The sequence below is a fragment of the Microtus oregoni genome, unplaced genomic scaffold (genome assembly GCF_018167655.1).
Source record: "Microtus oregoni isolate MIOR12 unplaced genomic scaffold, Mior012 000016F_ref0000370, whole genome shotgun sequence".
NCBI lineage: Eukaryota > Metazoa > Chordata > Mammalia > Rodentia > Cricetidae > Microtus > Microtus oregoni.
Genome location: NW_024543075.1, coordinates 17788859 through 17804956, shown reverse-complemented (window position 1 = coordinate 17804956; position 16098 = coordinate 17788859). Strand labels below are relative to the sequence as shown.

Below are 16098 nucleotides of genomic sequence, written 5' to 3'. Positions count from 1 at the left end.
TTGGGCCACCTTGCTAAGAGTGTGGCCGAGCTGCTCCCAAAGGAAGGGCAGAACCCAGGAGGGGGTCAGAGAGAATGGGCGCAGTGCTATGCGGCACGAATAGGCCGTGCCCATGAGAACAGGCCGTGCCCATGAGAACGGCCCCTCAGCTCAGAACAGCAGCCAGCTCTGCCCGGTATCTCTGCCAGGAAACTCTGGGCCTCCTGACACACAGCCTGGCGAAGGCAGGGGTATGGATGATGCGGGCCTCCATCTGTCGGGCTTCAGACTGAAGTGAGCTGAGTGTTTGCCCTTCCGCACCCCCAGGGACGCCAGGCAGGAAATATTTCTCAGTCAACCTCAGGCTTTTGTGGGAAAGAACTGAGTTTTCCTCTCCTGTGGCAAAGGGTGAGATGTGTGGGCTCTGAGAGGCAGAGGAAGCCCCAGAGGGAGCCCCTGGGAAATGTCACCTCACAGACCACCAGCACCCGGGACCTCGCACGGCCATGTTCCTCCTAGAACCGCCTTAGAAATTCTAGGCTTAGGTGAGGTCACGGTAGCACCTCAGGCCTTAGCCAAGGGGAGGGTCACAGCTAGGGGGCAAACCTGACACCATCCACCTTCAAATATAAGATATTGATCTTAGAATAAAAAAGAGAACCTCCATGCATTTCTCCCCAGTGTCCTCTTGCTGCTCACGGCTTCTAGTCTACACGTGCAGGAAGAGTTTAAGCTAGGTGTGGTGCCATGGTCTGAGCCATGAGAACACAGTTAAAGTACAAGGCCAGCCTCGGCTACGTGGCGGGGGAGGGGGGAGCAGGAAAGAAGAAAGGAGGGAGGGAAGAAGAGGGCTGAGGTTAGAGCATGCCTGATCCTCAACCCTGCCGACAGAGAAAGTTTGGGCTGTGCTTGTGGCTTGTTTCCTGTCAAATGTCCCCAGCTGCCCACACAGGGCGTGTGCTGTCAGCTGCCGGGTGCCAGAGTCTTGCTATGAAACACCGTTTATTAAGGGGGCAACCTTTCTAGAAGGTGGTGTTTGAAAAGAAGTTTATGTCTTAGGGGAGCGGTACTGCTTTCTAGCGTTTACTGGCCGCTCGGTGTGCGGTAGCTGTCATCCACAGCTCAGTAAGGTCGAACGTTTATTAGACCTATCTTACAGATGAGAAAACTGAGGCAAGCAAAATCAAAGTCGGCCCCGGCAGGTCACACAAGCCGGGGCTGGCAGAGCTAGTGGGAAGCTCAGGTGTCAGGTGAGTCCTGCCGCCTCTTAACCTAAAGAGGGCCAACAAGCCAGAGTGTCGCCTGCTGGTGGCGTCTTTTCCGGCTTTAGGTCCTACGGGCATGAGGCACTGGAGTAGCACCTTCAGCAAACAGCTTGAGGGAGAAATCCAGGGCTGGAGCAGCCTGCGTGAGCATCCCCAGAGAGATGACGTCAATGTGGGTCCCACAGAACTGGGGGAGGTTGCCCAGTGTGACGCCGCCACTGGCTTCCACAGCCACGTTGGGGAACTTGGCTTTCAGGGCAGCCGCTGTGGGGTGCAGCTCCTGTAAGATACAAGCGGAGAGGAGGTGAGAGCTTCCCACCTCTTCCCCGGCACAGACCCTGCCCAGGAGTCGGATCCATCTCACCTCAGGCTTGAAGTTGTCCAGCAGGACCAGGTCAGCCCCAGCCTCTGCTGCCTGCAAGGCCTCCTTCAGGCTGCTGCATTCCACCTCTACCTTCAGGGCGAAGTCGGCTGCCTGCCGGGCCCTCTGCACGGCCTGCGAGGCCGACAGAGAAAAGGTGAGGTTGGCTCGCCTGGCACAGGACCCTGGAGCACAAAACGGAAGTCGGCCTCCCCCCATTTACAGATGGCGTCCCTAACCCTGGGACTCTGGTGGAGGGACTGGAATGAGGGTCAGAAGCGGACCCTAGTGAGAACAGCGGCTCAACCAGGCACTCGCCTTATCCACGCCGCCGGCTGCCATCACGTGGTTGTCTTTCACCATTATCAGCCCTCCCAGGTCGTAGCGGTGGCTTGCAGCCCCGCCGATTAGGAGCCCGTACTTCTCCACCAGTCGGAACCCCGGAGTGGTCTTCCTCGTGCCCGCCACATGCCCATTCCAGCCGGTGCCCCTGGCCACCTCCACAGCTGTCGCCGCCACGCTGGCAATCCCACTGCAGCGGGCCAGGGTGTTCAGGGCCACCCGTTCCCCCAGCAGCAGGTGGTGGGCAGGTCCCCGGACTTCGGCCACCTTGACCACAGGTACCAGCTTCGATCCCTCTGGGAGGAACCAGGACACTTGGCAGTTGAGCTGGGTAAAGATGGCATCAAAGAAAGGTCGCCCGGCCAGAACCCCTGGAGATTTGGCCCACAGCGCTGCCTGTGCGGGACCTGATCCAGTGACCAAGGCTGCAAAATTGAGGCTCGGGCAGTCTTCTTGCAGCCAGCTGTTCGCCAGGGCTGCTAGGGTTGTAGAGGGCAGCAGGAGCTGCAGGCCTGCGGGGGAACCAGAGAGACGGCTGCTAGGCTTGTATTTCCTCCCTTGTAGCCAGAAGTGACACAGAAATGTCCAAAAGTATGGTCAACAGGGCACTAGCCAATCAGAGTGGAGATTGAGCTGGGGCAGAGGGTTAGATCTGGAGCCGACCAGGTTGTCAGAGTAAATAAAAATAGCCCGCACCTAGCTAAAATTAAACTTTCAGTAAGCATCAAGGAATTTTATAAGGAAGCTGGGCAGTGGTGGCGCACACCTTTAATCCCAGCACTCAGGAGGCAGAGGCAGGCGGATCTCTGTGAGTTCGAGGCCAGCCTGGTCCACAAGAGCTAGTTCCAGGATAGGCTTGGACAGGCTCCATAGCTACAGAGAAACCCTATCTTGAAAAGTAAATAAATAAATACATACATACATAAATACATAAATAAATACATAAATAATAATAATGATGATGATGATAATGAAATGTAGAAGCAAGAAGCAGGGCATTTGCTCCTTCCTATCAAACCATGCCTTTTTTGGTAAATCTTTTCTGCATTTATTTTGTGTGTGTGTGTGTGTGTGTGTGTGTGTGCGCGCGCGCGCGCGCGCGCGCGCGCAGGTGTCATTGCTCTTGAGTGGAGGTCAAAGGATACCTTGCGAAAGTCTATTTTTGAAAGCCCGTACATGGCGGTTCTGTTGAACTTGTCCATATTGGGTTTCATAGTCTAAGTTGATGAGGACACCTGAGTCCTCAAGAGGGCACCAGATCTCATTACAGATGGTTGTGAGCCACCATGTGGTTGCTGGGAATTAAACCAAGACCTTTGGAAGAACAGGCAGTGCTCTTAATGGCTGAGCCACCTCTCCAGCCTATGCTTTTATAAAAAAGCATGTAGGTCCTAGACTCTAAATCTGTTTGCCGAGCATGGCAGCAGGCCCTCTCAGCCACTAAGTCATCTCCCGCCATGCATCCTGTTTTTAACTTTAACTGACTCATAGTTAAAGAAACAACATGGGACAAACCTCCTAGTGCATTTGAGCCCAGTGGTCTTACTAACCTCATATAACCTCCCCTCTTCAGAATTAAAGCTCTGGACCCTGAACAGCAGCTTCCTCCTCTTCCTGTTCCCGCCAGCTGCCCTTCTGTTTTGTTATGACACCCAAGTACTTAGGCGCTCGGATCATCTTCCACATTTAACAACTTGTAAGTAATCGTGACCTGTTATTTGAAACTCAAATGTAACTGGGTGTCTCATATTTTATGTACTAAACCTGCTGTTGGGTCCGAAGCTCTTTATTTACAGATAAGATATTTAATATCTTGTTCTCTGGAGACACGCTCTGCTTAGGTAGCCCAGGATAGCCGGCCTGGACTCCCGGTCATCCCACCTCCTTAGTGGCATGCACCACCAAGGCTCTCTGTATTTAACAGCAAGGTCAACCGACTTCTGCACACCGAAGGTTGCCTGCCTCCATCTCATTCATCTGTGCTGCCCAGAAGGATTAGCTGTTCATGCCCTGCAACCCTCCAGCAGGCCACGAGCTCGAATCTCTTTGCTCCTAGCTTTCTCTGGAACACCAAGTATTTTATTTATGGTGGGGATCTAAACCAGAGCCTTGAGCTTCTAAAATGTGTTCCTACCACCAAACCTCACTCACAGACAAACACCAGGTATTATAAAGTTGGAAGTTCTGGTATTTACAGCAAAGGACCACGTAGGAAAGGCAGATGGGCTGAGGGCAAGGCGGCTGCAGGTTCAGAACTAGACGTCTGAGCTCGGCTGCAAACTAGGTCGGCTATGTGTGGTTGGGATAAGGGGTAGAGGCATGGTATCTCTAAGGTCTTTCACTTCCAAAGGCACCAACTAAAGGACCTTGCAGCCTTTAGAGTCTCAGAATCTGGCCACTGCGGAGACCCAGACATGATGCAACACTGCCACCTGTCGGTTTGTCAAAGAGCTGCAACCCTCATGCAATTGGCTTCCCTCGACTCCCGCCCCCACCAAACCCCCCTCTTCTTCACCCCTGCTATCCTGGAATTCACTTTGGAACCCAAACTGGCTTTGAACTCCGGGCAGCCACGGGCTGGGATTACAGGTGCGAGCCACCTACATCCAGTTCCCCAAATAGATTTGGACTCCCTTGTTGCTGTCTGAAACGCAGTTTTGCTGAGAATTCTGTTCAGTTTGGTGTGGCCAGAATGCCTCCTTACCCCTAGGACTTCCTGTTAGTAATTCTGAACCACTGGCCTCTGCTGAGCTCCTAGGCTGTGAATTCCCATTTGCCCACACTGTCTTTAGAGTCCTGTCTTAGAGGCAGATTTCTGGATGATTCTGTTCTAATCACTTGCCTCCTGATCACTCTTTTTGTTTTTTCGAGACAGAGTTTCTCTGTGTAACAGCCCTGGCTGTCCTGGAACTCTCTATAAACCAGGCTGGCCTTGAACTCACAGAGATCCGCTGCCTCTGCCTCTTGAGTGCAGGGATAAAGGCGTGCGCCACCACTGCCACTTCTGCTGTCGTTGACAGATCTACCACTGTGAAACTCCAGTTCCCATCACTGCTCCTTCCACTCTCTCTTCTCTTTACCCCACTTCCCGCTTGTTGTTTTCCCTCCCGACTGACTGAGCAGCTGCCGTGGAGATGGTGGTAGGTGGGTCTTCCTGCCCCTCTCAGGTCTGAGCCTCAGCTGGTTCAGCATCGTCCCTTCCCCTGCCCCTTCACTGTACTCCTCTCTTTCTACAGACCCCTGCGAGGTGAAAAGGTTCTAACCTGCACCACACTCCTGTCCGGTCTTCAGCTGTATTCTGGCTGCCTGGGCCACTTAGGGGCTCAAGCCTGTAATCCCAGCATGTGGGAGGGTAAGGTAGGAGGTAGGAGGATTTCAACAAGTCTAAAGCAGCCTGGGCTACATACACAGTTAGGTCCAGAACAGCCTGGGCTACTGTGTAAAATTCTGTCTCAAAAATAAATAAGTAAATATATAATAAAGCAACCAAATGCCCAGTGGGCTGAGCTATATGATCATTTCGCAAAAATGATCCAGGCAGTGGTGGTGCACACCTTTAATGCCAGCTCTTGGGAAGCAGAGGCAGTTCAAGGACTTGAGTTCAAGGCCAACCTGGTTTACAGAGTGAGTTTCACGACCACGACAGCGACAGCCAGGACTATACAGGGAAACCCTATTGAAAGACAGAGAGAGAAAGAAAGTTGTAAAAATGGCCAAATATTGGCAAGTTCATGCGCTATAGCAAACATGCAGGACAGTCATGCCTTCAGAGAGGCCACTCGGTTCAGTGACTCAGCTCAGACTCCGGGGCGGCAGGACCTGAGTCTCAACAGTGTCGCAGCCTTTTATTGTCTGTAACAGGGATAATGGTGCAGAGACCCTGGGTTGCTAAGCTCCGAGGGACGTCGTCAGGCATACAGTAGGTGTGCTGGGCAAGTGTGGCGGGTGCTGGAGGAGGTGGCAGTGTGTGCCCGGGAAGAAGGAGTCATGTCTGCCAGGCAGAGGTGGCTGAGGTCAAAGGGATTTGATGCTGAAAAGCCAAGAATGAGACTGGAGAAATGGGAGGCCAGCCAAGTCTGTTAGCCTGGGAATTGGGGTGGATCCCAGGAACCCCCACAGAGCTGGACGTGAAGTGTGGTCACCTCGGCCACCCAAAGGAGGCCGAGGCAGCCAACAGAAAGTGGTAAAGCCCTGAACTTGGGCAGCAGTGAAAGGGAGAGCAGGGAAGGTGTGAGAGCTACTTCTGAGGTGGAATTTGCTAAACTGGCAGCTGTTATGTATCGAAGCCTCGGGTTTGTGTTCCAAGTGGTTGAACACAAACCCAGCAGAAGTTTGGGCAAGAGGAATATCAGGAGAAGGTGGGACGGGCATGGGGAGCCCTGGACAAGTGGGTACCACAGAGTGCTGCCTCATCTTAGCCTCCCACAGGGGTCATTCCTATTTTTTTCTTTTCTTTTTCTTTTTTCTTTCTTTCTTTTTTTTGGGGGGGGGGGACAGAGTTTCTCTGTAGTTTTGGAGCCTGTCCTGGAACTAGCTCTTGTAGACCAGGCTGACCTCAAACTCACAGACATTCACCTGCCTCTGCCTCCTGAATGCTAGGATTAAAGATGTGAGCCACCACCACTGGGCAGTCATTCCTATTTCTAAAAGCATAGAAACCAAATCTCAGAGTCTCAGTGTGGTGGTGCCTTGGTGCCCTGTTTGCCACACAGCTGGGGAGGGAACCGGTGGTTTTCTGCAGGTGTTAACGTAGACGCCCACAAGAAACATGGATGGTGCCCAAACAGAGTAGGTAGATGGGTCTGTTCCCAGAAGATGCGAGGGTGAGGAGTAGCCAGACTGTGGGCATGGTGTCTGAGCATGGGGCAGGGGGAGGCGCAGGCAGAGGTGTGGCTGACAATGCCTAGAGAGGAATGAAGAGCGGATGTTTGGGGGTTGTGGGGAGAAGATTCAATAAATAGTGCTTGGGCAGGGTAAGTGGAAGCTGCAAATGGGTCATTGGACTTCGCAACTTAGTGACTAAGAGGCCTCGGCTAAAGCAGTCTGGGTAATGTGTGATGGAAACAGCCGCAAGGTCACAGTCAAAAATTACACAGTGAGGTGAGGAAGTGGAGGCGGTGTGTATGAACCACTGGCTTCAGGCGCTGAGCAGAGCAAGGGCCCTCACCCAGAGCAGCATGGCTCGCTTGGGTCATCTGGAAAGCCTGTTTTAACTCTCTGCTGCCTGGGCTCGTCGTGGATCAACTACTGATTCTGAGCTGGGGGATCCCAGGTATCTGGGTGTTCTGAGTCCCCCCACATCCCAGCATATGAAGGTTAAAAGCAGTGCGCGGCAGAGCCCACGAGATGGCTGAGAGGGTAAAGGCGCCTACCACCTAGCCTGAGTCTCATCCCTGTGTCTCATCCCTACTTCCCACATGGAGAAAAGGAAGAACTGACTCTCCCAAAGGGAGAGGGAGGGAGAAGGAGAGGGAGGAAGGGAGAGGAGAGAGAGAGAGAGAGAGAGAGAGAGAGAGAATGAATATGGATGTTAAAATACAGCATTAGGAACTGCTGCTGCAGATCCTGGCTGGGCCCAGATCCCAGGCTCAGAGGGGGTGAGGTTCGAACCTCTGCTCACCGCAGCACCTACTCAAATACCTCCAAGTCATCCAGTCAGCCCCAGGGCCTATCAACAGGAGGATGGATGAAGAAAACATGGTATATCTGCTTAGGGAAGCTTTAGCCTCAAAGGAAAACAAAATTATACCATCTGCAGAGCACGGTTAGAACTGGAAATCATGTTAAGACAAACACTGCATGTTTTCTCCCAGATACAGAGTCTAGATTGAAAAATAAAACCACAGAAGTAGAGGGAAGCTGTCTGGGGGAAGATGCGGACTAGCTGGAGGCTTGAGGAGGCCAAGGTGATGGGCGAAGAAGATCAAAGGGCACCGTAGTCACGGCTGAAACTCTTTATTTTCTACAGATAACATATGCTAATAAACATGAATGAAAAGGGAGAGAAACTCTGCAAAGACGCCAGGTGGTGGCACACGCCTTTAATTCCAGCACTGGGGAGGCAGAGGCAGGCGGATCTCTGTGAGTTCCAGTCCAATGGGGGCTACATAACAAGTCCTTGACTCAGCAAAACAAAACAACAACAAACAAGCAAAAAGTTTGAGGCCAGGGTCAGCGAAATAGCTCATTCAGGAGAGATGCCAGCCACCAAATTTAACCAACTGCGTTCCATCTCAGGACCCTACACAATAAAAGGAGAAGCCCACCCCTACTCTACACATCCAAATAAATATATATATAAATGTAACTTTGAAAATTAAAAAATATTAGCCAGGCATGGTGGTGCACGCCTTTAATCCCAGTCCTCTGGAGACAGAGGCAGGTAAATTTCTATGACTTGGAAGCCAACCTGGTCTACATAGCAAGTTCCAGAATAGCCAGGACTATGTAGGGAGACAATGTCCCCCCCCCCCAAAAAAAAGATTACAATTAAAAAATATAAAAAAATTAAAAGCCTGGTGGCTGTGTAATATGATACCATCTGACTCCACTGATATAAAATGCCAGGAAAGACAAACTAATAAAGTCAGAGCAGTGCACGCTGGGAGCAGAGCCTGAACTAACATGGCTGGGGTCGTTTAGGGTGATGAAGGTGTTCAGCTCAGTGAAGTTGCTGAGACTCATGACTTATATAACGAGAACCAGTGCTGTGACCAATTTCACAAGCCATTCTCCAACCACACGAAACAGTGGCTCCAAACAGCAGCAGGAAGACAACACTCAGGAAACAAGAAACCCCAGGAGAGGTGGCTGGCGTCATCACCAACCCCAGCGCCCCCATGGCTGACCTATGAAGAGAGTTTGAGGCCAGCCTGGGCTGCTGAGGGAGACCCTGTCAAGAGAGAGAAGGTGGAGAAAGAGGAGGAAGACCAGAAGGAGCTGAGCCGAGGAGTCTAGATGAAGCCACCTCCTTACCACTAGGGCTGGAGCCAAGGCCTCTCGCTTGCCAGGGAAGCACCCACCACTAAGCTGCACCCTGGCCCTTACTTCAGAGATTTTTTTCAGCGGCTTCATCGCACAGGTCCGACGGGTTATTCATGACCTCATTCTTCAGGCTCGGCCCTTTCCCAAGCACAGCTGAGAACAGAGAAGGTCTCAGCTTCTTTCTTCCGACCCCTCCCAAAAGGTCAGGAAATTCAGTTGAATAAGGGGCTGCACCGGGAGACTGAGTGTGAGAACAAAAGATCCTTCTAGTCCTCCCTTGCCTTAAGCTCGCAAGAATACGATGCCCAGGGACCAAAGCGCATTTCCCATTCTAACTTTTAAAGATTTGCTTTACGTGTATGCGTGTTTTGCCTCCATGTGCGTGTGTTCACTACACATGTACCCTCGGAGGCCATAAGTTACTGGCGCCCCTGGAACTGGAGTCACAGCTGCCCGTGAGCCCCTGTGTGAGTGCTAGGAAGCGACCCCCAGCCCCCTGCAGGAGCGGCAAGCGCTCTAACTGCCGAGCTGCGGCTTCACTCTCTGTGTCTCTTGCACAACAGAATTAGTGCAGAGCCGTGCAGAAATGTTGATCCCTGGGTCCCCACTGGGGTTGGGAGGGAATTAGGGTGCCCTGTAGAAGGCACAGCAGGAATCTAATCGCTAGCAGAGCTTCTGAGTCTGGAAAGGTCAGCGGCCGCCACGCGCGGGTGCCCGCCATCCCAGAGCACTCACTGGCTGTGCGCTGTCTTGGGTCCTGCCCACAGTCCTCCACACTGCGCGGCTTTCGTGTTTATAGTTGGAAAAATGAGGCTGGGAAAGAGAAACTTCCTAAAGAGCAGAGCGCTCGGAGAGGGAGGAGGTGGGAGGAGGCAGCGATCGCTCCTCTCTCTCCACAGTGAGTGCTTTCAGGAGAACCCAGCTGCTTCAGCCCCCAGACTTCGCCCACACAGATGGCTCGGAGATGAGCGGACCTGGCTGCCTGGTGTAGGGCACACTGTTCACAGAGTTTCCACTTGGGGGATAAACAAACACATCTGCTGTTCTTTAAGCCCCACTGGCTAACACTCCCAACAAAAGGCATCTCCAGAGTGGGTCTGAATAGCCAGGCTCTCCTAATTGGCAGCTGCGGAAAAGGCACTAATTCAGAGAGAGGGGAGCCAGGCTGGTGCAGGGAGCTGCCTGGTGGGGACAGCTGTCAGCCAGGGACAGATTGCAGTCGTTGCCGTGTTATCCACGGGGGACGTTCCTCCTCGGCACCTACACTGCCAACAATAATTTCACTCAGCCGTACCTGACCTCTCAAGGGCTACCTTTTTAATTGATTATCTGGAATGAATAAGACTCTGATGAAATTGACATGGCATGGGTGGGGTACAGCTAATTTGTTGGTGGAGCGCTTCTCTGACATGCAGCAAGTCCTGGGTCCTGTCACTAGCACACCTGTAACTCCAGCATTCGAGACAGGGGCAGGAGGATCAGAAGTTCAAGGTCACCCTCCACAGTGTAGAGAGCTGAAGTCAGCTTGGTTATATGAGGCCTTTTCTTTAAAAAGAAATTAACAAATAAAATAAAATGGTGTTTCCGGTGTGGTAGTGTGAGCCTGTAACTCTAACTACTATAGACAATGAGACAGGAGAACTTCATGTTCAAGGCCAGCCTGGGCCATCTTGGTGATCTTCATGTGAGGTTTAGATTTAAACACAGGGCAAGAGGCGCGTGTAAACTAAGCAGTCCTGGTCAGGGGTGGCCCTGCCCATTATCGCTGTTCCTCCTGCAAGGTGCCCTGACCAGTAGTTTAGGGCAGCCTCCTCCTGGAGACACACTAGGTCCTGGAGTTTTGGCATAAGCTTTCCAGGAAATTCTAATTTTTGGAGATGATTATTTCACTAATGTCAGAGCCAAAAAGAAGGCACAGTGTCTCCTTCTGGTGTCTTCACTCTGGCCTTGGGAGATGGCCCAGGGGTAAAGTGTGACGTGGGGTGTCCTTCTGTACACTGTGAATATGTGTTGCTTTTATTGGTTGATAAATAAAGCTGCTTTGGCCTATGGCAGGGCAGAATATAGCCAGGTGGAAAAGCCAAACTGAATACAGGGAGAAAGGAGGTGCAGTCGAGGGAGACGCCAGCAGCTCCTGGGGAAGCAAGATGTGAGGTAACAAGCCATGAGCTTCGTGGTAGAATATAAACGAATAGAAATGGGTTAATTTAAGTTGTAAGAGCTAGTTAATAATATTCCTGAGCTAACAGGTCAAACAGTTTGTAATTAATATTGAACCTCAGAGTAATTATTTGGGAACCGGTAGGTGGGAGAGAAAGCTCCAGTTACAAAAGCGCTTGCTGTAAAAGCGTGAAGGGTCCCAGAACGCACAGAACAAGCATGGAAACCCAAACTAAGGTGAATGGCTCCTGCGGAGACACCTGCGATTAACCTCTGACCTTCACATGCACACACATACACCCCACACACATATGCACACATGCACATTTACACACAAGGAAACAGATGCAAAAAGATTCTCACTAGAATGGTTGCAATGTAATCTTCACAACCACAACTATCCCCATTTTATAGGCAAGGAAATGGAGGTACAAAACAGTGTAAGTCCATACAACTGGCAAGTGTGGGCTAGGGGTATAAGCTGACTGGCCATATCAGGGACTCACTCACACACTCCACCACCACGAAGAAGAGATGGTCACAGATCTAGCTCAATTTTGTTCCTCCTTTTCCTCTGAGTTGTGCCTGTAGTCACCTAGGAGCCCAGAAAAGACAGGGCTGAAGATAGGAATCAGTAGACAAAGGACCCAAGCTGCCTGGAGCAATGGATCCTCCAGGGTGACCGCCCTCCCAGGGGGCCACTGGCTGCCCCAGAAGTGGAGCAGTCCTCTTAGGGAACCAGACTGCTCCAGCGAGCACTTCTTCCCGGTCAGAAAAGAGAAAACAGTGGACCAGACCACATGACACATCAATACAGAGTTCTTCAAGGGACACCCAAGATTCCAGGGTTTTGTTCCTGGCCTGAAGTATGAGCCGGAAACATCTGGATTGCAATCCTGACTCCACCCCATGTTCCCTTGGGCTCTCTGAAAGTGAGTGTCACCAGGGGACAGTTATCAGGGAAGGGGGACAATTCCCATCTGTGTCTGAGACAAGGCCTGGCCACCAGCCACAGACTCCAGCTTTGTTCTTCCTTCTGCTTCTGTAGATTCATTCAGCGAACACCAGGTGGAGACAGAGTCTGGTCCACACTGCAGCTTCCTGAGCAAGTTCTTTCCAATGCTCCCTCACTTGTTAGGGAACAGAAATGACTTCCCAATAGGGCCCAGTAAAGCCCCCATCACAAATGCTGAGATGGTACAAATACTTTGAGGGCGAAGGAAGATTTGCTAATGAACCGTGAGGACAGAGGTGAGGCCGCAAGGGGCTGGCTCTGAGACTAGGTTAACTTTGACCAGGGAGTGCTCGATTGGCAGAGAAAGGCCGCAGGTACCCGGGAGAGGTGGTAGATACTAATAGATGCAATTCCGGTACTTGGAAAGGAACGAGAGAAAAGGAATGAGCCAGGCAGAGCCAGGCTTGGAGGAGAGTTCAGAACCGGGTTCTGCTCACTGAGCAACAGGAAGTCACTGGAAAATACAATGAAGATTGACGTTTCAATATTTAGGGACCAGTGAGATGGGTCAGTGTGCAAAGGCGCTTGCCTTCAAGTGTGATGACTTTAATCCCAGAACCCACGCGATAGAAGGAGAAAACTGATTCCTGAAAGGTGTCCTCTGGCTTCCACTCCATGTACATGCTTGTCCGGACACAGACATACATTTAAACTGTGTTGAGGGTTCTTGGTGAAGAAGCTATGGAAAGGGCTTTGGCAAGAGGCAGTGAATCAGAATGAACTGTGACAGCAGGGCACGCTTCTCAAGGTCATAGGGACAGTGCTTGGCCACTAGGATGCTTGCATGGGCTCAGCGGGACTCTCCGCTTGGGGCAGTACAACCCCGACTCCCACCTGCTTCCTCCACGCTCTGGACTGGCCCCTTTGTTTCGCTGGCTCCCCAGCCTGGACTGCGTCTATCCTCTCCTCACTTATTTCACGCAGGTCACCAGCCCTTACCAGCCTTCTGGCTGAGCCCGGAGTCACATGTGTGAGCAGCAATGTATCAGAACCTTGGGGATAGGATGCTCGGAAGAGGCGAACTAGAATAAACGACCAGGGATACTGCGGAAGTAACTCCAGGGGATGTAACCACTGGATACCAGAGGGCAACAAAGTGAGTGGGTGGGTATCCCCCATCTCCGTTCAAGATGATGACGAAGGAGGAAGAGAAGAAACATCAGAATAGCTGCTCAAGGGAAAACTGAGTCTGAAACACCAAACATGGAGACGGAGAGTCCGAAGTTCCAAAAGTGGAACCTAATCTCTCAGGAGGCAAATGGATCATGAGTTCGAGGCCACCCTGGTCTATACAGTGAGTTCCTGGAAAGACAGGGCTATACAGAGACATCCTGTCTCAAACAACAAAGAGTGCTGGCATCACGGGTGTGTGCACCACACCAGGCCCCAGACCCAAAGTCTTAAGCAGAATAATTTAAAACCTCAAAAATTCAAGGTTGGGGTCTAGAGAGATGGCTCAGTGGGCAAACTTCCTGATTCACCAGAACAAAGACCTGATCAGACTCCCCAGGAGCCACACAAAAGTGGTCTGCAATCCTCACAAACTGAGTGTAAGTGTGTGTGTGTGTGCATGTGTATTAGGGGGCAGATCCTTTAGCTCAGTGGCCTGCCAGCTTGTGAGTTCCAGGTTCATTCAGTGAGAGACCTAGTCTAAAAAGAAGAGAAGGTAGAGAATGAGAGGGAAATGTACTAGTCATTTGGTTACTAGCCGGGCATAGGGGCCTGTACCTGGAGGTTTCTCTCCTGCCTGCCAGTTCCCAAACAACCACTCTCAGGCTTAATGTTAATTACAAACTGTTTGGCCTATTAGCTCAGGCTTATCATTAATTTATTTTATTATTTAATTTATTTATTTTAATCGATCTCTTACAACTAGGTTAACCCATGTTGCCGAGAGGCTTGTGGCCTGTTACCTCACACTTGCTTTTCCAGCAGCTGTCGGCATCTCCCTGACTCCACCCTTTTTCTCTTTATCTTTCCTTGGATTTCCTACTTGGCTCTATTCTGCCTGCCTATTGGCCAAATCAGCTTCTTTATTAACCAATGGTAATAAAACATCCACAGCATACAGAAGGGTGTTCTACATCAATGGCCCATGACTTTAATCCCAGCATTTAGGAGACAGAGGCAGGCAGATCTCTGTAAGTTTGAGGCTAGCTTGGTCTCCATAGTGAGTTCCAAGACAGCCAGAGCTACATAGTAAGACCCTGTCTCAGGAAGAGAGAGAGAGAGAGAGAGAGAGAGAGAGAGAGAGAGAGATACTAGTTTATCACCTCTGATCTACACACACACACACAGATGCTCATGGACATCACCATGGCCTCCCTAGAACAAAGCTTAGAGGTGACCTCAGAGTGACCTAAATAAAGTCCCATCCCTGCCACCTGACCACTGTGTCACCTAGACTAGATACTTAATCTCACTGTGGTCAGTTTCCTTGTTGGTAAGTTAAAAGTAGTTCTCAAAGGACTGTTGATTCAAGACTATCATAAAGAGCCGGGTACCCAAAAACAGGCTAGTGAGAGGTCTGCAAAGCTGGTTGAGTTTTCCTGCATCCCTGCAACATCTTCCGGGTGCAGAAACCCAGGATCTGATGGGGTAAATAACTTCCCGGAGTTTCCACAACTGCGAAAACCCCTCAAACCCAGGTCAGTGTTGCTTTAGAAGGGAAAGGCTGACCGGGCATGGTGTTGATCCCAGTACGTGAGAGACAGAGCCAGGCAAACTTCCGTGAGTTTAAGGCCAGCCTGATCTACACAGGGTGCTCCAGGAATGCTAGCTGGAGCTACATCCAGAGCAGGCTCCACGGTCAAGGCAGAAGGGTACAAACCAGGATGAAGGGCAGAGGATGGGGAAGGAGACCCCAGGGAGGTAGAGGAAACACAAAGGGTCCAAATATGAGCCACATTAATGCCAGGATGGGACACAGGGCCTTGAGCACAAGGCGCAAGAGCTGGACCACTGAGCCGCATCCCTGCCCCAATGCTATTGTCATTTTTACAGAAGCAAGAAAAAGAGGCCGAGAGGATGTGAGGTCTGCCCATTGTCCCGCAGACTGTCCTTGTTGCACTCTGGACTCAGCAGGTGCTGTGACTCCCAAGCCTGACTCCTATGGCCGGACCACAGGCTCGGACTTCATCCCCTCCCCCACCCTGCGAGGATGAGACAGGACTTTGCCTCTGCTTCTCTTGGCCGCTAACAAGGGGCAGAGTCCGAGACTGCTCCTCTTTCCGGGTTCCCACTACCAGCCCATTTGCCCCCAGCACCTCGACCTCCTCCGTTCCATCCCCCAACTTCTGCTCTTAGGGCTCAACACAGAAGGAACAATGAAGCAAGCGGAGAACTTTGGGGGTTCAACCAAGTTCGAGAGAAGTGAGGTTGGGAAGAAGGTCCAGGAGAGACCAGAGGGGGAAGGGGGTCTTTAGAGAAGAGGGAGGGGTGGAGATGACTGGACTCGGGAGAGGGACAGACAGTAGGGGATACGGGAGACAGGGAGACAAAGCGAGACTTATGTCACCTTCAGGGTCCATGGTGACTTGGAGCAGCCGGTCAGTGTGTCCACCACTGTTCAGATAGATGTTCCCAGAGGCTGAGGCTGGGGGTGGGGCTGCCAGAGAGAGTGGGGAGGGGCCTCGCTGAGCTAGTCCTTCCGGAGAGGCCTCTGGTCCTCGCCCCGGACCTGCGCTGTATCCCAGGGTCCCGGAGAAGCGTGAGATTCAGGAATTCTGCCTCCTCTGGCACCAAAGAGGCCCTGTTTTCTCCCACTTCCAGCCCTGCTGGAGTTCCCTCCGAGTGTATGGCTACGGACGCCGGACCCACTTTCTCCTGTGAGGGTCGGAGGGCCTTGGTAGTGATGCATTGGGAAAAATCCTGGCCTTAGACCTGCAGTCCAGTCCCAATTCGATTCCTCCCACTCATCCCCACCTCCGAGAGAAGGTCTCATTGTGTAAATCCACCTGCCTGTGTTCCTGCCTCTATGCTAAGGTTAAGGC

The 16098-nt window shown here is 51.7% G+C and overlaps 1 protein-coding gene across 1 annotated transcript; it reads right to left on the bottom strand.

Moving 5' to 3' along the window:
* Positions 1-1105: 1105 nt before the first annotated feature.
* Qprt (quinolinate phosphoribosyltransferase) lies at positions 1106-15699 on the bottom strand. Its single transcript, XM_041666951.1, has 4 exons — positions 15624-15699; positions 1924-2459; positions 1609-1740; positions 1106-1524 (listed from the first exon to the last, which is right to left on the bottom strand). Exons 1-4 carry the CDS (start codon positions 15634-15636, stop codon positions 1306-1308), a joined length of 900 nt encoding a protein of 299 aa, XP_041522885.1. The 5' UTR covers positions 15637-15699; the 3' UTR covers positions 1106-1305.
* Positions 15700-16098: the final 399 nt, after the last annotated feature.

Bases quoted from the DNA above. Each gene is read 5' to 3' on its own strand.
- Qprt (XM_041666951.1), bottom strand. The intron at 1,741-1,923 runs GCGAGTGCCTGG...TCGGCCTCGCAG, and splicing joins CAGCCGGCGGCGTGGATAAG to GCCGTGCAGAGGGCCCGGCA. The intron at 1,525-1,608 runs GTGAGATGGATC...TGTATCTTACAG, and splicing joins TGGACAACTTCAAGCCTGAG to GAGCTGCACCCCACAGCGGC.